General features: G+C 37.6%; 1 protein-coding gene across 2 annotated transcripts; it reads right to left on the reverse strand.

The window, feature by feature from the left end:
- Nucleotides 1-20,421: 20,421 nt before the first annotated feature.
- LOC111893781 (uncharacterized) lies at nt 20,422-24,275 on the reverse strand. 2 transcript variants are annotated; one of them, XM_023889864.2, is made up of 8 exons: nt 23,991-24,275; nt 22,495-23,571; nt 22,312-22,402; nt 22,066-22,223; nt 21,925-21,976; nt 21,767-21,843; nt 21,601-21,694; nt 20,422-21,283 (listed from the first exon to the last, which is right to left on the reverse strand). In XM_023889864.2, the coding sequence occupies exons 1-8, from the start codon at nt 24,000-24,002 to the stop codon at nt 20,685-20,687; spliced, it is 2,160 nt and encodes a 719-aa protein (XP_023745632.1). In that variant the 5' UTR covers nt 24,003-24,275; the 3' UTR covers nt 20,422-20,684. The 2 variants fall into 2 exon arrangements, with proteins under 2 accessions (XP_023745632.1, XP_023745633.1); XM_023889865.2 differs by having other exon boundaries at nt 22,495-23,594.
- Nucleotides 24,276-24,640: the final 365 nt, after the last annotated feature.

Below are 24,640 nucleotides of genomic sequence, written 5' to 3' on the forward strand. Positions count from 1 at the left end.
ATAACTCTAAACCTAACTATGTGGACCCTCTGGTCCTAGCTCTGTGGACCTTCCGGTCCTCACTCTGATATACACACAACATAAATCACATAGAAATAATATAGTGTCACACGTCGCATAGATAGCATACAATAACTCTGTCACATAACTCTGTTACCACTCTAGGTAAAGTATAGTGAGAAGACTCACCTGGCAAGCAGAAAGCAGATATCCACACACTTGAATCTCGAACTCGCCATCGCCTAACACATAAGGAAAATATCTCTAATTAACACTCGAAGTCTCAACTCTAATTAAACCGACAATTACTCTTTCCCCTCTCTAACCAGATAGCGGGTAAAAGACCATTTTACACCTTCATGGCCTCTATTACCTATGTTGACCAAACCCCAAAGTCAACAAAAGTCAAATCAAGTCAACGGTCAACTCTGACCAGACTCAGCGAGTACACCGGGGTGACTCGGCGAGTCCATGTGTCTTCTGACTCCTCCAAGGCCTCACACGACTCGTCGAGTGAACCTTCCACTCGACGGGTTTTCACTGGATTCGAATCGTGGGGCAACCGACTCGACTTGTCGAGTCCAATTATGAACTCGACGAGTTGCTTTCATGATCATACTCAAACGACCTTCTTAGGTCAGATCTATTCCTCTAAACCATAGATCCGACCTTCCCAAGCTCAATAAACACGTGAAGGTTCAAACTTTACGTTCATGCTACCCACATATAGCCATAAATGGAGAAATAACCCTTAAAATGATAACCTTAGCTCCAATTTCATAAAGGACTGCATAAAGCTGGGGAATAGGGACTCTCTGGACCTCTCAAGGTCCAGATCTGAAGATATAGACACAATAAGGCACCACATACTCTAGATCTCTTACCAAAAGAAGAGGAGAAACCCTAGATTCATGAAATCTATCACCCAAACGAAGATAGACATGAATCCTTACCTCTCACAGCAGCTCTGAATGAGATGATGGAAGATTTAAGTCCCACAAGACATCCTAGCTCGAAATATATCCTTCCCTTTGCTAAGACACACCAAAAGATGATGAATTAGCCCTCCTCTTGCACCACATGCTTTCTCTCTGCTCTCTAGGGTTTCTCAGGGTGTAATGGCCGTAAATGAAGGCCATAAGGACCTTTAAATAGGTCCCAAACCCGAGAAATTAGGGTTTCTCTGTCCAGCACCTACTCGGCGAGTCCCTCCTATGACTCGTCGAGTCCACTCATTAAATCCGCGTGAGAAGCCCAACTCGACTCAGCGAGTTGGATCCTCAACTCGTCGAGTCTCTCCTTTAATTCCAAGATTAACCTACACCATAATAACCCTATGAATCCGGATGTTACACTCGGAATCACTCAGAATGGGCAAATATATCGGGGTCCCAGCTTGCCCCTCTTCCTGAACCGGATCACTCCTTTCCAAGGAGATACCTTCAGGAGTACAAAGTCACCGACCTGGAACTCGAGCTCTGACCGTCGTCTGTCCGCATAACTCTTCTGACGGCTCTGAGCCGTCAGCAACCTTTGTCTGACCTGCTGAATCTGCTCGGTCGTCTGAAGCACAAACTCTATACTACCCATCACATGTTGCCCAACCTCTCCCTAGCAAATGGGAGTCCGACACCTCCTCCTATACAACAGCTCAAAGGGTGGCATACCAATGCTCGAATGATGGCTGTTGTTATAGGAAAACTCAGCCAAGGGTAAGTACGTGTCTCAACTCCCTCTGAAATCCAATACACATGCCCGAAGCATGTCCTCGAGCGTCTGAATCGTCCGCTCGCTCTGTCCGTCAGTTTGTGGGTGGTATGTGTAACGCCCGCAAATCCAGGCTAGTCAATTTAGAGGCAATAGGGGTCAAAAACGACTTTTCGACAAAAGATTATTTAGAATAAATAATCTTAACCAAGTTGTGGATTATGTCACAAGGTTTCTGTACATATAAAGAACGCTGAAATCCGAGTTATAACGAAGAAGTTATGGCCCGTCGAAGTTTTACGGCAAAACCGGCACGGCACCGGGAAGCGTAAATAGTGAAATTACGATAGAGAAAGATTTAGCCTTAGCAATCTAAACAAAAGTTGTAGAATATGTTAAACAAAGAGCGTCGATAAAAAGAACGCCCAAATCTGACTTCGTATGAGGAAGTTATGATTTTTCTAAGATTCGGCTTAGCAATGCACGACCCGAAACTCGAATTTTAGTTCGAGCGGTTTTTGGCTTATGCGACCTAAATGAGAGTTGAAGATCTCATTAATAGGAACTCAATGGTAAAAAGATGGATGAAAACGGAGTTCGTATGAAGGAGTTACGAATTCTTCGCGGTCATTTAACAGTCTAAACGCCTCCTACTGTTAAATTTGAGATCCGTCGAGAATTAGCCGATGAAGTCTAAATGAAAGTTGTAGATCTTGTTTTTACCTACGCGTGGAAAAAAAGAACGTCGAAAACGGAGCTCGTATGCGAAAGTTACGGGGTTTAGAAGTCGGCAGGGTGCTGCTGCAAAAGGGGTGACGTGGCTGAATATGGGCCAAGGCTTTCTCCCCAGGGAAAGCCATCAGATGATGACACGTGGCACTGACTCGGCGAGTCAGTGAACCGACTCGGCGAGTCCGTCAGGATTTCACCCTATAAATAGAAGTGTCGGGTGCTCTCATTTCTCACACCTTTCCCCACTTCTTTCTCTCTCTACACTCTCTCTAGCCTATCCTAACCCCCCTAAAGTCTAGGTAAACCCCCTAGCACCTGAAGGAAGCCCCGAGGCTCCCGGAGTCCCGAGAAAAGAGCCTTTCGGCTCGGGAACGCTGCTCCAGCGAAGCCCGGTTTTCGAGAAAACCCGCTGTAAGTAAGCTATGCCTACGCTATCTTTAGTATAGCTTATGTTTCAATATAGTAATGTTATTAGGACCTTATAATAAGTATTTGGGCTATTATTATGAGTTATATTGAGTGTTATTTAACGATTATATAATAATAATAATAGCTAGACTATTAATTTGTCGCGGTTAACGTCAGTCTCGCCCCGGGTTCAACCACCAGGCTCCAAAAGTTAATACTAGGGCTACTCAATCCTAAAACTCTTCTGCATCATACACTGATCGGAGAACACTCCATCATCACACTCTCTTGCTGTCTAGTGAGTACTATGGCTCCCCGCAACATCACGACAACCTCTGACTAGTGAATACTACGACTCCCCGTAGCACCACAACACCAACTGACTAGTGAGTACTACGGCTCCCCATAGCACCACGACTCCCCCTCTCTGACTTGTGAGTACTACGGCTCCCCGTAGCATCACAACACCCTCTGACTGGTGAATACTACGGCTCCCCGTAGTATCACGACTCCCTCTCTCTGACTTGTGAGTACTACGGCTCCCCGTAGCATCACAACACCCCCTGACTAGTGAATACTACGACTCCCTGTTGCTTCACCCCATACTCTCATTCTCATTACAATGCCACACTACGTCCACTAACTCATGCTCCGCAGACTATCATAGATAGCTACACACACTTGTCCCAAATATGCATCACAAACTCTGGCGGCAACTACTATAACAAAATACCTACCTCTGCGGAGATCCACTTTCTTAAATAATCCCGCTTTATGTCAATACCCGAAGGGCTCCTACTGGAACCGTAGATACATGATACACCACTAGTCGTCTCAAACTCAAGATTCTAAATAACTCTGAAATCGGGACATTATACCCGGGTACCACGGAACACCATTACAGAACATCACAATTTCCTGCCACAACCACTGATCTACTCCCAGCACCATACAGATACAACAAAACATTTCCTCTGAAGCCCATAATTAATTCTTCATTTTACCCAATGCGCAACTTTAGTGTATCCAAACACTCAATTGGAATACAAAGAAAGCGCTAACGCTTCAGAACACGCCGATGATCCTTCGAAACCTTTTCCTCTACTGCTCAAAATCCAAGCAAGAATACACATACCGGCCCGGGAGTTGGCTGCTCGATAATCTTCTATCCACCCCCAAAAAGGGGCATATACAATCCATACTTCGACCCAGAAGTTCTCAACTGCCCATAGCATCATTACGAGCCTTCCACTTGAAACGACCCTGACCACCACCAGATTCCTGACCATTGGCCACCTGCCGTGGAGACACGCACCCTTTCTCAGACACATACCACATGCATTATCTCGCTCTGCACCTTTCCTTGATCACCAATGACCCTGGTCTCATGAATTCGAGCCCTAGGTTTCTGTATCCAACCCCTAACCGCTCTTGCAAAAATCTCTGGTTCCCTCAATAAAATACGCGGTTCTCCCACACTTAGGGTTCGAACCATCACCAATTGATGCATCAACTCTCTACCCCATAGACGGTTTCCACCAGAAACATCGCACCTACGCTTGGAAGGTGCCACACAACGCCCAATGATCTCCCCATGTAGAGATCAAGAAATCTCAAATACCCTAAATCTCCGAAGAAATCCTCAGGAACTTCTCATCACGGCTGCCTCTAGCCATTCGAAGTCTCATACCATCCCAATACCGAACATCCCAATTGTCCAGTACTATCACTGACTCTTAGACTGAAACAATAAATCATCATACTCCTCATCCTCGACTTCTCAACCCCCGTTCCAACACGTGAATCATCACGAGAATAGGGACTCCACTACCATACTCAATGCCCCTCATAGACAGAAGAGCCACCGCTCTGATATATTCGACTGGATTACCCGCTGATACCGCTACCACACGCCCTAATATACTCAATTAGGGTGTAATGTGGTCCTTGACCATCTCAGTCCCCACTAACTACCTGCTCATGGTAGATCATTTCCTCGCGGCAGACATGCTGCCTGATACTTTGGTGGAAAAATCGTCATCAATGTCAACCCGTAGGGTTTACTCCTAAATCCAAAACTAAAATCTCACGCCTCTCCTACTTCCCACAGGAAACCTAAATAGCACCCATCAGGTCACAGAAGGTGACATCTCCTCCATCGGCTGATTGCTCACTCAGACTGCAATCCCCCATAAATGCCTTCTCTACAAATCCCTGAGTCTTGCGACTACATCTGACATCTTACCAAAATACTCTGAAATGCTCTCGACCTCCCTCTCAAAGGATGATTATGCGGACTCAATCATTGCCCTCAGGCCTAAAACCCCATCGCATCCAAATTCCACCAATTAATCCTGACCGGACAACCGGAGAATCACAAGATCATTTGCTAAGAACCATGGTACTCAGCCCATGACATCTCTCCTCAATCTGCTACAATATATGGTACCCGAACCATAACATCACTCCTCAATCTGCTCCGATGCATGGTACACGAACCATAACATCACTCCTCAATCTGCTCCGATGCATGGTACATGAACCATAACATCACTCCTCAATCTGCTCCGATGTATGGTACTCGAACCATAACATCACTCCTCAATCTGCTTCGAAGTATGGTACTCGAACCATAACATCACTCCTCAATCTGCTACTTAGAACCTTTAGAATACTCCCTATATCGAGTATGGGTCCTCTGCTTTCGGTAGTACGGGCCAATACTACCTGCCACATCTACCCATACTTTCCACACGGACCATCCCAGAGCTCCTAAGTAGCTGCTCAACCTTCTCGTTCCCCAATTTTGTCACGTGTGCTCGCTCCTCAGCGAAATGCTTTACTCTGCCAGTGTACTCATCTGGCTAAGGTTACTCCCTAGGCCCTTTCTTGGTCCACCCGCTTCTCCACCATCAACCGCTGAAGAGCTCCTAATGATGCCAGTCATCTACCTCCTGAATATCGTCATATTCACTTGGTAGCTGACTCCCATCATCGAGAGTTTCCACAAAGCACAAAGTAAGCAGCATTCGGGCATCGAAGAATACATAGAACTTACTCTTAGTGATAACTCCGCTTGCTCTGCTCATTCTCAAAAGTACCACCAAACTCTTCAACTCTACCCCTCGCGGGTTCTAACTATTCTTTCGATAAGCACCACAATACTCATCTAGGCATCTCTCCTAGATTACTCCTCTACTCAAATCCCCTAAAAGTATTCCAACTGAATACTCTCACTCATCACATACTCAAAAGCACATCACATATAACAGCAACTCCTAGGCTAAGGCATCACAAATCAGGCCACTCTAGTCCTAAGATATGAAATACCTATCCTGTCTCTAGCATGCATAATATCTCATAAAATGTATCATACATATCTCATAATACAAAAGTAAGGGTATTTTGGGAAATCACCGTTTGGGCTCTGGCTGATTGTACACACTGCTCTATCTCGCTTTCTCTTTGAACTCTTATTCACTTTTAGAAAATCATTTCTTTGAAAACTCTTCTTTTTTGGAAATAGCAAATATATTAATATATCAAAAACCCAACCAAAAGCAAGAAGCAAACGGAGGGGAAGGAATAGAAACAAACAGAGAATCACAGAAAAACTAAAAAAGCATAGTTACAAGAAACAAAGAAGAGAGATTTTTTTTTAGAATGGGAAGCAACTCCATTCCACCCATCTACCTACCCAATTCCCCCTGAATTTGATCCATTCGTAAGTTTGAAGAATTACAGAATCCGCAATGATTGCAGGGGAAGCACCAATTTTCGTGAAAGTTTTTCCATTTCTTGCTATCCATATGTTCCAAAAAGTGGCATAAAAAATCATGTTGAGAATTTCTCTCTTCTTGGGACAATTCCCCCATTCCTCAGTTTGAGTCCAGATTTACCCGAAGGTGAATTCGAATCCCTCAAACGAAGGCTCTGATACCAACTTGTAACACCGAAATTTTTAAAACAATTTTTTCGTTTAAAATCGTTTATCTCTTTAACACTTTTAATAAAAATCTCCCTTTTTGTTTAAAATTACAATACATGACTCTTTTGTTCAATCAATTAATAGACCAGGATCCTCAAAACAAACGCTTCCTCTGGTGTGTACAATCGAGTCGGTGTCGTCCCGTGATCCTGAGAAAACCTGAAACATATAACTCAAAACACTGTAAGCATGAAATACCACTCTAACACATATTAGCCACTCAAGGCTATAACTCTGTTGACCCTCTGGTCAGTGTGTCTCAATGGGACCCTCCAGTCCCAACTCTCTGTGGACCCTCTGGCCCTAACTCTATGGACCCAAACGTCCTAACTCTGATAACTTTGAATCATGCATATCACATATCACAATAAATCTCATAAATTAAATAGCATACAATACACTGGCACATAACTCTAAACCTAACTCTGTGGACCCTCTGGTCCTAGCTCTGTGGACCTTCCGGTCCTCACTATGATATACACACATCATAAATCACATAGAAATAATGTAGTGCCACACGTCGCATAGATAGCATACAATAACTCTGTCACATAACTCTGTTACCACTCTAGGTAAAGTATAGTGAGAAGACTCACCTGGCAAGCAGAAAGCAGATATCCACACACTTGAATCTCGAACTCGCCATCGCCTAACACATAAGGCAAATATCTCTAATTAATACTTGAAGTCTCAACTCTAATTAAATCGGCGATTACTCTTTCCCCTCTCTAATCAGATAGCGGGTAAAAGACCATTTTACACCTTCATGGCCTCTATTACCTATGTTGACCAAACCCCAAAGTCAACAAAAGTCAAATCAAGTCAACGGTCAACTCTGACCAGACTCAGCGAGTACACCGGGGTGACTCGGCGAGTCCATGTGTCTTCTGACTCCTCCAAGGCCTCACACGACTCGTCGAGTGAACCTTCCACTCGACGGGTTTTCACTGGATTCGAATCGTGGGGCAACCGACTCGACTTGTCGAGTCCAATTATGAACTCGACGAGTTGCTTTCATGATCATACTCAAACGACCTTCTTAGGTCAGATCTATTCCTCTAAACCATAGATCCGACCTTCCCAAGCTCAATAAACACGTGAAGGTTCAAACTTTACGTTCATGCTACCCACATATAGCCATAAATGGAGAAATAACCCTTAAAATGATAACCTTAGCTCCAATTTCATAAAGGACTGCATAAAGCTGGGGAATAGGGACTCTCTGGACCTCTCAAGGTCCAGATCTGAAGATATAGACACAATAAGGCACCACATACTCTAGATCTCTTACCAAAAGAAGAGGAGAAACCCTAGATTCATGAAATCTATCACCCAAACGAAGATGGACATGAATCCTTACCTCTCACAGCAGCTCTGAATGAGATGATGGAAGATTTGAGTCCCACAAGACATCCTAGCTCGAAATCCACCCTTCCTTTTGCTAAGACACACCAAAAGATGATGAATTAGCCATCCTCTTGTACCGCATGCTTTCTCTCTGCTCTCTAGAGTTTCTCAGGGTGTAATGGCCGCAAATGGTCGTTGCCAATCCATGCTTTCTCTCTGATGCCCATACAAAATGGTCGTCATCAATCTCAACCTCTAGAGGACAATCCAACATCCCCGAACACTCAGAAAACCTCTTGCTAGGTGCAAGAGAGACAAATGATCGGGTAGCCCCCGAATCGAATAACACCTAGACTGGGATACCGTTCACATGGAATGATCCTAAGAAACACATAAAATGTAGCACTTAAATATTCTAAATGACATATGACAAGAGTTAGGGAGAAGAAAACATACCCGTCACCACATCCGGTGCGGCACGCGCCTCCTCGACGGCCAGTTGGAAGGCTCGGATCCTCACCACTTGAGCATCCGTCTTGCCCTGTCGGCCATCCGTGATCTACAGGGTTGTTGGAGCTGGCGCCGCCACTGGCGTTCCTAATTTCAGTCGCGGGCAGTTGGCCTTCTTGTGGCCCTTTTGTTTGCAATGAAAGAAAATTAGGTCTGATGTATGGAGATTGGGGATATGGGCAGTACAATACCTGCCAAAGTGTCCAGTTTTGCCGCACGTATAGCAGCCAGATCCCCCAGCTCGGCAAACTCCCTCATGTGACTTGTTGCATTTCCCCCAGCGACCCCGACCCTGTTGGCCCTTCGACCTAGAGTCGAATCCATTGGGTTTCTTCCCTGAAAACCCAGTAACCTGCTCAGTCTCCCCTTCCTTTTCCAGAGGTTCTCTATATCAATCTCCCTCTCCCTCTCCCTCGCCCTCACAATCATATCGTCCAAGGTCCAGCATGTTGAGTAGTTTACATGTTTTCTGATGTCAGCCCGCAACATGTCGTGGTACCAGGTCTTCCTCATCTCCTCATCACTTGCATAATAAGGCACTAGTAAGGCCCTCTCCTGGAACTTGGCATTAATCTCCGCTACTGACTCAGTCGTCTGCCTCATATCCAGAAACTCCCTGGCCAGCTGCTAAAGGTCCATAGCCAGCGCAAACTCAGCCCTAAACTTGGTCACAAAGTCCGACCATGTCATAGCCTCAATGGTTGGGGCTCCCAATGAATCACCGACCGCCTCCCACCAATCCCGAGCTCGGTCTCTCAAACAACCTGCAGTGTATCGGACCTTTGACCCCTCAGGGCAGAAGCTCGTCAACTGTGCAGACTAGATGTCTGCAATCCACCTCCTGGCCACAATGGGGTCCTGCACCCCGTGGAAGTCTGGCGCACCGCATCCCCTGAAATCCTTGAAGGAGAGTGTGCTTGTCCCAGACTGGCCAGATGCCATGTCGCTCCTAAACGCCCTGAGAAGCTCCTCCATCAACTCGACGGTCCCTTCCTCGATCGACCCAAAAACCATCGGGGTCGTCTCAAGGATGCCTCTCGTAATCTCAGACGTGATGAACTCGCGTAGTCTGTCATCAATCGACTCGGAACCTACACCCGAACCTGAATGTGATCCTGACCCAGACCCTGAACCTCGTGCTCCATGACGTGTCACCACCATTCTGAAACAAAACACATAATCATCAGGATCATACATAATCTCAAGAGGTCTCACACATTCTACGAGTTCTCGGTTCTATCTCAGCCCTCCTTGACTCGAGTACGAATCCTCTGCTTTCGGTAGTACGGGCATATACTACCTTTCACATCTATCCGTACTATCCTCAAGGATTGCCTTGACTTCACCAAGTCCCTTCTACTACTACTGCTCGCTGCACTAATCTCATCCTAGGCTTACCCTAGGGTAACTCTCCAACCCACTCTCCGCCATCATCTACATAAGAAATCCATGCTACCTTTACCTAACTAGCTCGCGAATACCATTACATATCACTAAAACCGGATAATTGTTCAAATGAGAGGTCCTACCCTACAATGGTTGGACTCAAACAAGATCTGCGAAATATGGTTAGATCTAACCTTCTGAAATTATTTAGTCCTCATAATTTGTAACTTAACATATTTGTTTACTAGTTAGTTACAGATAGCTACAACTCGTAATATAATATTTGTTTCACAGATATATGCGATGATATCAATTAATGTATTTATAAAAATGATACTATCATCACTAGTACTCTTCATATTTAAATGTTAAAAAATGTCATAAGCATTATTTGTTATGGTAACTACCACTGAATGTATGCTTAAAAATATACAATCATCATCCGATAGATAAGATAGATATTTATATTTATAGAAATTTTAATTGTCATAAGTTCTTGGTTCTTACAAATATCAACACTTAATATATATATATATATATATATATATATATATATATATATATATATATATATATACACATACACACACACACACACACACATATATATATATATATATATATATATAGAGTGCGGTTTGGTTTTTTGCGGTTTTTACGAGACTAGAAACCGCACCGTACCGAGTATTTTCGGTTTTTGCAAAACTGAAAACTGCACCATCGGTTTTCATTTCGGTTTTGGTTTATGCGGTTTTTTCGGTTTTTTTTCTTTGCGGTTCGGTTTTTGCTCACCCCTAATTCCATATACGTGAAAATTAATGGTGTTTGAGAATATTTTAGAATATCATGTTCCTCTTATTAAATATCTGTAATCGTTTTATGTTATATTTAAGTAGTTTGTTTTATTGTAAATATCTATTGTTGTGTATTGAACAAGGTGCTTTTTAGAAATTTTAGTTTTCGCTTTTAAAAAAACTTGAAACAAAAGAAAAGGCTTCCTTTCATAGTAGGATATTCAAACTTTTATTTTAAAAAAAAATTACAAACCAAAAACTACTGCATATAGATTTTGAGAGTTTTTAGCTTTTCAAAGCTTTTAATTTTTAAGTTTTCTGTAATTTTAGACCTTTTGAAAAGCTAAAAGAATATTTTTGTCGAACACTTCTAAATAAATAACTACTAGCTACTAGCTAGTTTTGCCAAGCACGCCTGTAGTTTCTTCTGTGTTGTATATTTACAAGTTCGAATGGCCCCTCCTAGTTGCATTGCAAAAATCCCGTGCAATCACTCAGTTGTATATCTAGACATATATCTTGTAACCCAAAAATTAATGGAAAATATTTCGTACATAAGACAAGACCATTACGGGTTTACAAATTGTGTCCAATCCAATGACCCCCTCTTCTATTTGCTCGGTCACTGAGTTGTCCCCGCTTTTTCTTGGTCTTCCAATCCATTAGATAACTTTCTTTCATTCAATAGTATGTGTATCTCGTGAGCACCCATAAGTTAGACATAAAAATTATTTGATATGGTTAAACCTAGTTCAATAGATAGGCCTAAAGACATCTCTCTAGAAGGAGAGTCAAATTCTATCTCGACTACTTATACCTTGGTATTTTGCTCACATTGTATCTGAATAGCTTTCATAACCACCGTTAAGTATATTATTTGTCTGCATATAAAAACAAAGTAATCAACTCTGAGAGTCACTTATGAATTATGATGATGCGTCATCAAGTGATCTCAAATCATGGGGTTATCTATCATATGTTCACAAACAAATGCCACTGAAAATGATACAACCTTTTCCTATATTAAAAAAAAATCGGTTAGACATTCATTATAGTCTTAGTTTACTATGATTACTATGAGAATAATCCATTGTAGATGTTTTAGAATGAAAACATGTCAGTCATGGATGATTTAATTACACAAAAACATAGACTAATTAATGGAATAAGTATGTTACTATAATTATCAAATAAATAAATAAATAATATTATAGTAATTCAATGTTATAATTCCAAAATTTTGTAATTAATGGTACCAATTCCAATTTTATAATATGCATGATGTTAATCGATAACATAAACATGCATGTCATTCATGATCCGTCTATATAAGGTTTTTAGTCTAACATATTTGAAATGTTATCTTCAATGTTCGACTTTTGTAATCATTACATCTATTCTATCAATGAATTGTCGAAAGTGGGCACTCTTCGAATATGTGTCTGAGACATCTATTATAATGTACTATACTTTTCGAGATCAATAGTGTTGGTGTTATTATAATAATCAGATTTCGAGGCATTAGCAACAAATATGGGTCACGTAATAAGTTTTTATGATCAATAACCCCTCTGTGGCTACATCAAATTTGTTATGTACGCAACTTATTGCAAAATACAAGGCCTGACCAAGACTCAAAATCGACTCGATCATTTTGGAAATTGGTTCCGTGTAACCTTTTACTTCTATGTCTCCCTCACTACCAATGTATGGACATCATTAATTATTTATAAATACTTAAATATAGATTTAGCATTACTCCAAGGAAATTCACTGCATAATATCTACTTGTCATGCTCAATGTAAAAGGTAGACTAAGCGACATACATAACCTGGCTTAAATGATGGATCCAAATGTTAAAACCTATTAATGAGATCCAGTGGCGAGTCTAGAACGTAAAACGACATGGTTCACTATTAAAATGATATCGATAGAAAAAAAATACTAGTTGTGAGTTCGGGTCGGGTCAAATCGTATAAACAAAAAAAAAATTAAAGTTCTTACAATTATACCCGACAGATATATATATATATATATATATATATATATATATATATATATATATATATATATATATATATATATATATATATATATATATATATATATATATAAACCGACGTTGTTCATCTCCACCTTGGATAGATTATTTATTTGGGCTATTGAAATATAAAATATAAGCTTTAAAAATCTTGATTTATACATATTTTCTTTTGCCAAAACAATAGGGTAGTTCACTAAACATAATTAAGGTAGGTCACAATTTTCATTTCTATACTTCTTATTAAAAAAAAATAATAAGATAGGTCAAGTGACCTACCTTTGTAATATGTGGACTCGCCACTGATGAGATCACTTCAAATTCATTTGGATTTGCTTAGAGGTTGTTTGATAGTTGTTAATTGAATCAGATTTAATTGAGTTGATGAGATCACTTCAAATTCATTTGGATTTGCTTAGAGGTTGTTTGATAGTTGTTAATTGAATCAGATTTAATTGAGTTAATGTCTGATTGGTGAGACATAGCCTTGAATCTAATCGAGTAAGAGATATATCAGAGAAGTTAAGACTGAATTGGAAACTTCTAAATGTGATATCAAAAAGTATGAATCTTACAAAGTCAGATCCAACTTCTTATCAAACCTAATAAAAACATATTAAAGAGCCCCTAATATAGAAAAACTAACTCTTAAATTTACAATTACACAATAACTACCCTAGCAAACCCCTATTTTCTTATCTATTTTTTAAAAGGTTAAGATATACGATGTTTGTATATCATAAACCGTTTTTTTTATTTATTTATTTATTTATTTATTTATTTTTTTATTTTTGTGTGTATGTGTGTTAAAGGCTGAAAAAGGCTAAAGATGATATAATGTTTGTATATCATATTTTCTTTTCCACTTGTTTGAATCCCAATAACGCAATCAATCACAGTAAAAAGTGATAAGTTTGTTGTAAACAATTGTGAGATATTTCTTCTTTGTATAGTATTAGTAACGTTCAAATTTTTAGATGATACGATGTTTGCATATCATAATTCAGTCCATATTAAATGATGTTATACTTAGGATAACTAGCGCTATTAGATTCACATTATCAAACCAATAGTTCTAACTTTTTTTTATCAAGCTTCATTTGTTAGTAGACTTCACCCAAAATCTTTATATCTAATGCCTTCATAACTTCAAATGTAAAACTCATGAATCTTGCTTTTTATGACTTGTTACTATACTAATTATTAAATTTCATGAAATCTCAATAAACGAAATTTGGTCACTGCTTTAATTAGCACGATTAATCGGAACAAATAAATGTTGTCTTATCTTTGTTAGCATCATCATTATGGTTAACCATATATAGATAAATCTACTTTTTGACTAAGTCATCCTTTGTTCTATCATCATAACTTATATATTTTGATAGTTTTGTACCGTGAAGATAACTCTTTCCTTTACAATCAAATCAACAAATTCGATATGATTAGGCGTTGGATATAATTAGTGATGTCGAGAATATCAGATGAATTTGTCAGAGATTATTAAGTCGTTATAGTAACGTGTACGAATATGACATACATTATATGTTAAAAGAAAGACGTGAGTCTGAATTATACACTTATTTGACCAAACAAACATTCCACCATCAGCGTTGGGGATCAGAATTTCTGAAGTGTCGAACACTATAAGCAACCATAAAAGAACCTTTCTTGTCATAAATCATAATGAATGGAACCATAGTTGGCACTTGGCAACTTGGCATTTGAGAATGATAATTTAATTGCAAATGGACAGCCCAAATAATACTTAGAGAATATAGATTGTGGACTGGACCGGGCTACAGCATTATTATGTTTGATCAGTTTGACACCAAGCTTCATTGGGTTACTTTTGTTGGACTACTGCGAGTGGAGACTAAGTTTTTATAATTGTTGGAACAAAGTTTTTATATCTTTCCTTGCTTTCTTATAATTGTTGTAAGTTTATATATTTTTTTCCTTTTTCTAGCATACTCTTGTAACATATACTTGAAAATCATATTTAAGGTTAAACAAATCACATAAAATCGTATGTCAAAGGTAATATGTAAAGGGTGTACTAGGAAAATTTAAAATTATAAAAATTTAATGATTTATATAGGCAGGGGCGAAACACAAGCATTAGAACTAGGGGGGCCGGTATCAAAACTTCGGAACTAAACTATATAAACAAGTTTTATTCGGTTCAAAATTATGACTTATCAATTCTGTAAACAAGAATAATAATATAAAAATTGTTGTTACATTGTTTATGAAAATGGAACGCGACAATCTTTATACTTTTAACATCTTATAAAATTGTCTCTAAACTATCTAAACTAAGGGATGTATAGAGATTTTAACTACTTTCATATTATAATAATAAAATATATATAAAAGTTCTAAATATTATTATAAGATTTTTGTTTACATTTTGCTAATAAATCAACAAATAATAGTTAATAAGCATATAAAATTCATATTCAATAGATTCTATTCTAGTAAGTAAAAAGTATATATGATCGATTCTATTGTAAATAGTAAACTTTAACTAATAAGTAAAACCTATATATATATATATATATATATATATATATATATATATATATATATATATATATATATATATATATATATATATATATATATATATATATATATATGATGTATCTTAATTCAATGAGTATTACCTATCAATTTTATAATTTTATAGGGTGTAGTCATAATAATTAGGTCACATTTTCTTCTCTTCTTTTATCTTATTTATTTGGAGTGTTTGAATAGTGAGAGAAAAGTTTCATCTTATTTACCTGGAGTGTTGTATGAATAGTGAGAGAAAAGAAAGATATATTGACAGAAAGATTAAGAGAGACAAAAAGATAATTTATAGGAGAAGACGGAAAGTACCTTTGAGATAGAATCGACAGCCGACTGAGCACACAAGTGTACGATGGAGGTCAAGTCTGAGTAGTCTAGGCTTCAGCGACCAACGAAGAGAGAGAGAGAGAGAGAGAGAGAGAGAGAGAGAGAGAGAGAGCATACAACAAGAAAGGGGGGAAATCCGACGACCAGAAAAGAGTACAAGATGGAAACGATCTTAATGGACAGCGTTGTTTTTCCAGTGAGTTTCAAAAAGGCTTTTTCTGGCGGCTGGTATAAATTTGATGTTTTAGGTTTACACTTTCTTATTTTTCTTAAAAGTTTGAGTTAAATTGCTATAAATTAGATATTTTGGTTTTTTTTATAGATTTTAATAGGGATATTGTTTCAATATGTACAGATTCCTAAAGAAATAAGATTGGTTTTGATTTGGTTAGCTATCTTCCGAAAATGTTGTTACCTATTATTTATTGTTTTAGTTAATATCTAATTTGCTTAAATTTAACATATTATGTATTTACAATAATCTGAAAACTAGGGGGGGCAAACTTGTGATTGTGGTATTTTTTTCAATTTTCATAATACATATACAATTATTAGGAGAGTAACAGCGGGGAGGCCATGGCCCCCTTAGCCCCTAACAAGGATCCGCCACTGTATATAGGTAAACATGTATGCCGTTTGTATGCCTTCAAGTTATTTTATATTGAAAGTGACACCGGTTATTATCCGTCTAGTCTATCTTCCAACAACGTAGTCATATAGGTGCAAGAGTGAGTTTTGACCCATCCATACAAATTTGAAATTACATATATATGATATGTATAATATATATTTTTTTGTTAAATAAAAGGAATTTGGGTTGTGATATGACATATCTCATTCAAAACTTGAAATTTAATAGAAGGGAAAACATTGTTGTCTATGTCGATTAAACTCCAGTTTACATTATTTTAATGATATAACAAAATACCGTGTTAAACTTAAATAGAAAATTTAGTTTAGAATGCATATATAGTTATATTTTGTTATTGTTTGAAGAATTTCGCCATTCGTTAATATTTTGAAAATTATTTGGCATATCCTAAAACAAATACTAGCTACACCACTACCAATGAGTCCTTTAGTTGTTTTTCTAATAACTCATTTAATGCCCTGGCATTTTCCTTGTTTCTAGGTTTGAGCACTATTTTGTTTTAAAAATTGAGGTTGCTTTCATGAATGCATTTCTTAAACCTAATTTCACGCTCCTTCCATTAATGTTTAGGAGTGTAAGTGAGCCGAGGAGGTACTTGTAAGGTACTCGGGATCAACTCGTTAAAAGTTCGACTCGAGATCGAATTAAACAAGCCCGAGTCGAGCGTGAGCCTAAATATGAGGCTTGTTTATTAAACGAGCTCCAGCCAAGCTTCAATCGGTGAGCTCATGAGCCTAAACGAGCCTATATATAATATACAATATTATTATTTTTTATATAATAAAATTGATGTTGGCCCTAGTGTGGAGGATAGGGCCCTTGCGTTCCTAGAGTCCCACGATCGTGTGACTAAAGGGGCTTCACGGAAATGACCATAACTTTGGCTACAAATCTCCATTTTGGGCTTCCGACCAATCAAATCGAAGCTTGGAGCAAGGAGCACGTCTTTTGAGTCTAGAAATCGCTTTTGAAATGGAGTTATGAACAATTTTGTTATTTTTCCTTAATTTTTGGGTTTTGTTTTTGGGTTTGTATTTAACCCATTGACTTTTAGGGTTCCGTTTTAAATTCTGCTTCTTATTTAACTATTTTTGATGTAATTTGGATGGTCGATCATCAATTTTATGAACTTTCATTTTCTCCCAAAATTATGTGTGTGTTAACCCAAATTTTGAAGCCAATCCCATGGTATTCGTAGAATCAACGTGGTTTTAATGAGATTGACATGATTATTCTTTTAGAATCAACAGGTTCACTCTTGTTTATTTCTGTTTGTTTTGTACGTTGCATCAAAAATAAAACAATATTTGAGAAATTAAGGATGTAGGGTATTAGTAAAAGAGCTCTTTAACAAGCTTGAACTGAGCCGATCTCAAGCCCGAGTCGAGGCTGTATAATTCTTTACAAGCTCGAGCCGAGCTCGGTGCAATAAAGCTCGAATCAATCCGAGCTCGAGCTCGAGCCCCTCACAACTTAAACGAGCCCGAGTCGAGTCTGGCCAAGCTCGAGATCGGCTCAACTCGTTTACACCTCTAGTAATTCTCATTAGTCGATGATCTTTGTCCACATCTCCTAGGATATTGTGATTATTTTGGACCTTCTTTGTTAGCCATAGAGGGTTTAAGCGAAAACCCCAAGATTAAAGAGGAAAACATATTAATTAATAAAATCTATGAATTAGTTGTGGTTGTTGATGATTACATCCCAATCCACACCTACAAAATAACCCACCATTTTTTATGCAATTGAAGATATGTTTTTTAATTACGGGTCATGGGATTGTTGTCAGACGTTGGTTTCGCCCACACTAAGTTCGAGGCTTTGATGATTTGTTGAAGAAAGAAGAGAGTGGAAGACATTGTCTATTTTTTAAAAGGTGAGATTCCATATGAATGATAAAGATGATAGGAATCAAAGATGGTTGCATCGTGTGATAATAAGAAGAATTTGAGAAACGGTGCACAAAGTTGCCATAAAACCATCTTAGACAGACAATACCGAGTAAAAATGATATGATTTAAGCATGAATTATAAATTTAAGGATCTAAGAGTTTAATTAAAACATTACCACATTAGTGACTAATTCACTAATAATGTACAAATGATTTTCATCTAGGCCTCCGTTATCAATATTTCAAAAGTATACATAGAAAATATACCAAATAATATAGACTAGAATATAAAGTCGGGCCGGACCTTCATATCATCGGTCCCATTTTAAACCCTCAAATCGGTTTAGACCTGACCAAACTATTTTTGGACCGCAGATTAGAAACAATAATCCAAAAAAGTGGCCCTGATATCCATAATGCGACTTCTTCATGTATTTCTTGTGCGACACATTCATTTACGTTTTCAACTGAAACGGCATTTTGTGTCTGCTCCATGTCATCCAATAATCTTTTAAACAAATGCATACTTCCATTAAATTGAGGTGAGTTTTGTTCTTCATGCCTATTATCATAACACTAGATCATGAAGCTAGTAGAAGCTAAGGATTAATAATGGGTCATGATGCATATAATCAAAAATTGTGGTTCCTTTTAGGGTTTCGTTTAGGGATGAGCATATAAACCACGGAACAGGTCGGGTCGTCATCGGGGCGATATTCTTGTGGATTTTTTGAACTGGGAATCAGGAAAACTGACGGTCCGGTTCGGTTCCTATTTTCCACCAAGTTCGATTCCCGTGCCGGTTCCAACCGGGTCGGTTCATTTGCTCATCCCTAGTTTCGTTTTATAGCCACTATTATGATACGGTGTTGTTCATCGAGACTCTCCCGACATAAGATTATTCCAACCTCCCACAATGGTATGTTATAGGTTTTTCTATTTTAATAAATTCCAAATAATATTTTAATGTAATAATTACAATAAATATAGTAATAAATGAATATCAATTTCATTAATGAACTTACCTTCTTATTTCAAAATTTCCAAATTAAAGCTCATTAGTTTATTTAGTTTGTTTATTTAAATTTAAAAGATAAAAAAATCAGTTTTAATAATTCATTATTTTTCTTATTTTCTTATAAATCCAAAGTTTTTAAATATTTAGATCTTTATATTTAATTTTTTAAAATTAACCCATGTAATACATGAATTTTACACCAAATATAAAATATTACGAGGATACTTAACAATTTGAGATGAGAGGGCAAATGAGATTAGAGATAGAAGCATAAGAATATGGAAATACCCGATGTTAAAGAGTGTTTTGAGATGTGATGTCAAACCAACACAACCAAACAACCAACACCTCTTTATACTAAACCTATTGGGGCAAGATGGTCATTTTAGGACAACCGTTTGAAAATAAAATAAAATCCAAAATTTTCAGCATTAGACACTGATTTTGGAGAACCTGTTTCAACCTTAAAACCCCAAATTTGTTATGTTCCATTAGATCATATCAAAACTTGTCATGTAATAACATATCGAAATTGGATATCCGGGTTTTGTGTTCACCTCTACCTCTACTGTTACCTAACTTAACTGATCCGTTTTTACCACTTGGATAATTTTGCAATGGGTTAATATAACCAAATGACAAACCAATGACTCTAAATTTGCTCTTATCACTCATCTTTTATTTTTATTCGTACTTAATATGTCAATAAACTTTTTTTTTCTATATTTCAATACACCATTAGAATGAATTTCAACCCAATAAAATGATATCCAACCCCTTTACACGGCGTCTACTTTTTCCGATATGATAGATCGTGTTAATTTATGTTGATGTAGTTGTTTATCCTAACTACACCCTATTGAGATTCAATAATTGCAATCTTAGAAAATGCTACATAAAGTTGAAATGACATGTTTATTAAATATGAGTTACTTGAAAAGCAAATTGAGAGTCATTGATAACCCTTTGCAAAAGGCTTTCTGGAACATTGTATGCTGTAGATAAGATTTTGACTATAGGAAACTATCAACCGCATATGAATGAAGACAAAATTTTGCTTTTATTCTGATGTTTAAAATATTCCGTCCAACAAGGCTAAAGGGTAAAGCCCCGCTGTTAAACAACCTTGAGTTGGATGTACTTTCAATCAACAAAAAAAAAAAAAAAAAGCACTCCAGTTTCCTTTTCCAGAAACCAGATTTCTGTTTAAATATAAACTATACCACGTATACCTGTAGTCTTATAATCTTATAAACAAAAAAACATCTATGTACCGAAAAAACAAAAAAACATAATTTAAGGTTTCACAGTCGGATGGGTAACCCATAATTGAGGTACGTTCTAATCCGCCCATCCCAGCCTGCTGCAACCACCACCAGACCCCACATATGTGGGGCCACAAAAGTACTCTGATACGCACTTTTCAAAAACCTGTACTCTGATTTACGCATTGATGGCGAAACACTTACTTGAGTAGAATCCGGAAGTGTTTCTGCGGGCCATGTCGGTGGGCCCTTCAACAATGACTCCAAGAAAAACCCACGATTTGTTGATGGTGATGGCATCCTTGGTGAATCTATTGTGCTTCTTGGAATAACAACATTATTGTGACTGTTACTGTTACTGTTACTGTTACTGTTATTGTTCCTGTTATTGTTGTTTAATGTGAATCTTGGAGATGGAAGTGCGGCTGCTATGCTTTTGATGCCGCACCATGGTATCGCCATTGTTGTGTTTTGTGACATGAAGTTTTCAAAGGATGAGTTGCTTTTTGGCTTTGTGAAGAGTTTGTCTGAGGTAATGTGGTTCCAGATGTACACGTTTGAATCATCGGCGGATGAGATTATGTGTTTTCCATCCGAGGTAAAACATGCCGACATTTGGCTTCCGGAACTTCTGTTCCCTGCTTAATACAAATTTCAAAATTCAAAATGATTCCAAGTACGATATGACATGACAGAACAGCCTGTACTGACATAACAGAACAGACTGTACTGTATTTTGGGTACGATATGACATGACATAATAGGTTGTACTGTGTTTTGGACTTCGGAATGAGACTGAGATTGATGTCGATACTCGATTGGACAAAAGTTATAAAAAGGCGGGACATGGATTTGGTATATGTTGCGATACCATGGTGCGGCATGACATGACATGACATAATAGACTGTGTTTGTGCAAAAAGACGTGAATGCCCTTCTCATCATGAGAACGTACCTTTGAATTTACCTACAAGGTTGATCCCACAAAGAATTCTCACTTGGGAATCAGCCGATGAAACGATGACTTTCCGGGAGTCGATAGGGCAAAACTGGAAAATGGAAAAAATTTATAATATTATAAGCGAAAGATGCAAAAAGAGGAGAATAAATAAATGATATACCTGAAATCCAGTTATTCTCTTTGGCCACTTTTTTTTACTCATTGACCATATTTGAGTATGCAATTGCATCCGATCATCTGCAACATAAGTTCATCAACTTAACGATTTCACGAAACTTAAGAACATAAAAATCAAAATAATTAAAGTAAAATTTATACCAATGATATCATAGAAACTGCATTTTCCATCCAAGGTTCCCACAATGCTTCCCTGTAGTAAAACCAAATAAAAGATTTTACGTTTTTAGTCAATAAAAAACATAATTAAAAGAAACAAAAAAAAAAAAAAAAAAAAAAAACCTTTCCATCTGGATTATAACACACAGCAGTGATAATATCACCAAGATCAATCCAATCGATAACCTGACAACTATTCACATCCCAGATGCGAACTTTTCCATCTATGGATCCACTAATAAAATAATTATCATCCACAGGATTAAACTCCACACATGTCACTGCATCATAAAATCACACAAAGTAAAACACATGCACAATCAAAACTGATTTATCAAAAAAAACATGAAAAAAATTGCATTCACTCACCATAGTTGTTATGAGTAAAACTTTTCAGGCATTCGTTATGTCCAACTTTCCACATTCGAACAGTGTTATCCACAGAAGATGATACAAGATACTGTATTAGTTTAACAAAGAAGTTTATTAGGATTTTTGCACATTTTAAGTGTTTTCTAAATAAAGTGTTATAATTCTAAGTTACTAACTAACCCCTTTTCTAGACCATGAAAGGGACAAGATTTCTCCACCATGTCCATGGAACTCATGAACAGGTTTCTCCAAGATTCTGAAGACTTTAGGTGGTAGAATAACACAAGCCACTTCTGATGATTTTCTGAACCCTTTAATCTTTCGTGATTTTTCTTTATTGACAGGGGCTAATTCGGAAAGATGATTAGTTGAAAAGTAGAAAGATGAAGGATCGGTTTCTTGAATCTCATATATTCTTGGATCTTGATCTTCAAAAATCTTCCAAATCCGGATAATACAATCTTCACCAGCACTTGCTAAGTATCTACCATCATGACTGAATTTTATGATTGAGATGTAACCATTGTGTGCTGAAAATTCTTGTGTGGCATAAAGAGATGATAATTCTTTTGATTTCTTTTTATGTGTGTGTACAGGAATTGAACTGGTTTTTGAGTTTGTGTTATTGGGCTTCAAAGTTACTGATTCCTCATGTTTATCTGTGATTCTAGCCATGATACTTAGCTTTTGGAGCCAATTCTTCTTTACTTTCTTCCTCCTATCTAACAAATTAAAAGTTTCACCTTCTTTCCGTGAAGACCTGTGAGAAGATGAACTAAAATTCCTTACTAAACCATCTTCATGGAAGTCGAATGATCTTTTTATCAATATGTCTTCACCTGATTCATCCCAATTTCCAATTTTGACGCGATTTAAACCAGAAGGTATCAACTCCATGGCTATATTTGACCAAATAGACAATGATGGCTGCCTACACAAAATACGATCTTGAAAGTCAGAATTTTGAGGCGAGATAAGAACTGTGTCTTCATTTATTTCGTCAATGAAATCATTGTCATACTCCTCTTCTCCTTCTCTGTTTACAAGCCATTTAGAATTTAAACCCATGAATCTCAGGAATTTATCACGACGAGAGTCAACACCTTCCATATTCCCAACCCAATAATCATAGTCGAATCCAGAGGTAGAACAGTCTTCGGGGGAGCAATCGGAGCCTGAGTCGGACATTGAAGCAAACGCCTCACGGGCGTCAAAAAACTCATCTTCGTTATCACTGTAACTACCCATCTTCGATTCCTAAAATTTCACCTTGTCAAAACCTAACCGACACATGTCATTGAATTAAAATATAATTTAGCACGGAAGATTGTATCTTGAATAAACGGAATTTTGGTTTAGGAAAAGGTGAAACATCTGAACCCTAACGCCAACTTCAATATGGATTACTTTTCAAACAAACAAAGAATATGAAGATTAGATTTTGCTGGATAAACTAATTCCCCAAAGATGGTATTTCTTATTAACAGATGACAAACAAATCATCCAAAGATGGTATTTTTCCAGATTAATTATTCAATTTTCCGATAAATTCATAATCCGAGGATGGAACATAGCAAGTTCCATCATAGTTGTTGCATAATTGAACGAAAATCAGGATGAATACCAGTCTGAACAAACAACCATATGAAATCTAAGATCACAGGAACAATTCTAACCTGTTTACTCATCAAAATTGAATCGGTTATGAAACCGACCCCGAAGTTGAAGATGTGTGAGTTTCAGTTCTTCAACGCTCTCTCTTAGATTCTCTGTAGATAAAGCCTAAGCGAATTGCATAAATATTATGAAAGGGACAAATTTTGACTTAAGGGGGTACGATCAAAATAAGGCAACTACTACTCGGGAAAGAGCGTTGTATGAAATGGGTAGGCCCGAATGAAGACATCGGGGTTGGGTTATCTATATCTCTCTCCACTCTCTATCTCTAGATTGCCTGTCTTGTAGTATAACTTTCTCTCTCTAGTGGGTGGAGCAACCATTGTTGAGAAAGAATACAAAGGAGTGAGAAAGACACGAAGGATTAGCGGGGCCTGCTTTGATGCGTCCGTTCAACCAACGGTTGCAACGATACCATCAATGTTTCCATGTATGTAAATTTTGTTAGTAATTAATTATACGCTTACTCTTTATTTGATGTGAATTATAAGTATTATAATTATTTTTTTAAAAATCGGATCCAACTTAATTAATAAAAAAATATTTCAATCATAAGGTGTTTTAACTTTTAAATATATATTGTAAGGTTCATTTGATGTGGATTATCATGATCTAAACAGATCATCTCTTTTGTTATCCTCAAATGTTG

The sequence above is a fragment of the Lactuca sativa genome, chromosome 3 (assembly GCF_002870075.4).
Source record: "Lactuca sativa cultivar Salinas chromosome 3, Lsat_Salinas_v11, whole genome shotgun sequence".
NCBI lineage: Eukaryota > Viridiplantae > Streptophyta > Magnoliopsida > Asterales > Asteraceae > Lactuca > Lactuca sativa.

What these genes read in the sequence shown, in the direction of transcription:
- LOC111893781 (XM_023889864.2), bottom strand. An exon ending in GTTATAATCCAGATGGAAAG is followed by an intron (nt 21,977 to 22,065) that starts GTTTTTTTTTTT and finishes GTTTTACTACAG; the next exon opens with GGAAGCATTGTGGGAACCTT. An exon ending in CAGTTTCTATGATATCATTG is followed by an intron (nt 21,844 to 21,924) that starts GTATAAATTTTA and finishes CTTATGTTGCAG; the next exon opens with ATGATCGGATGCAATTGCAT.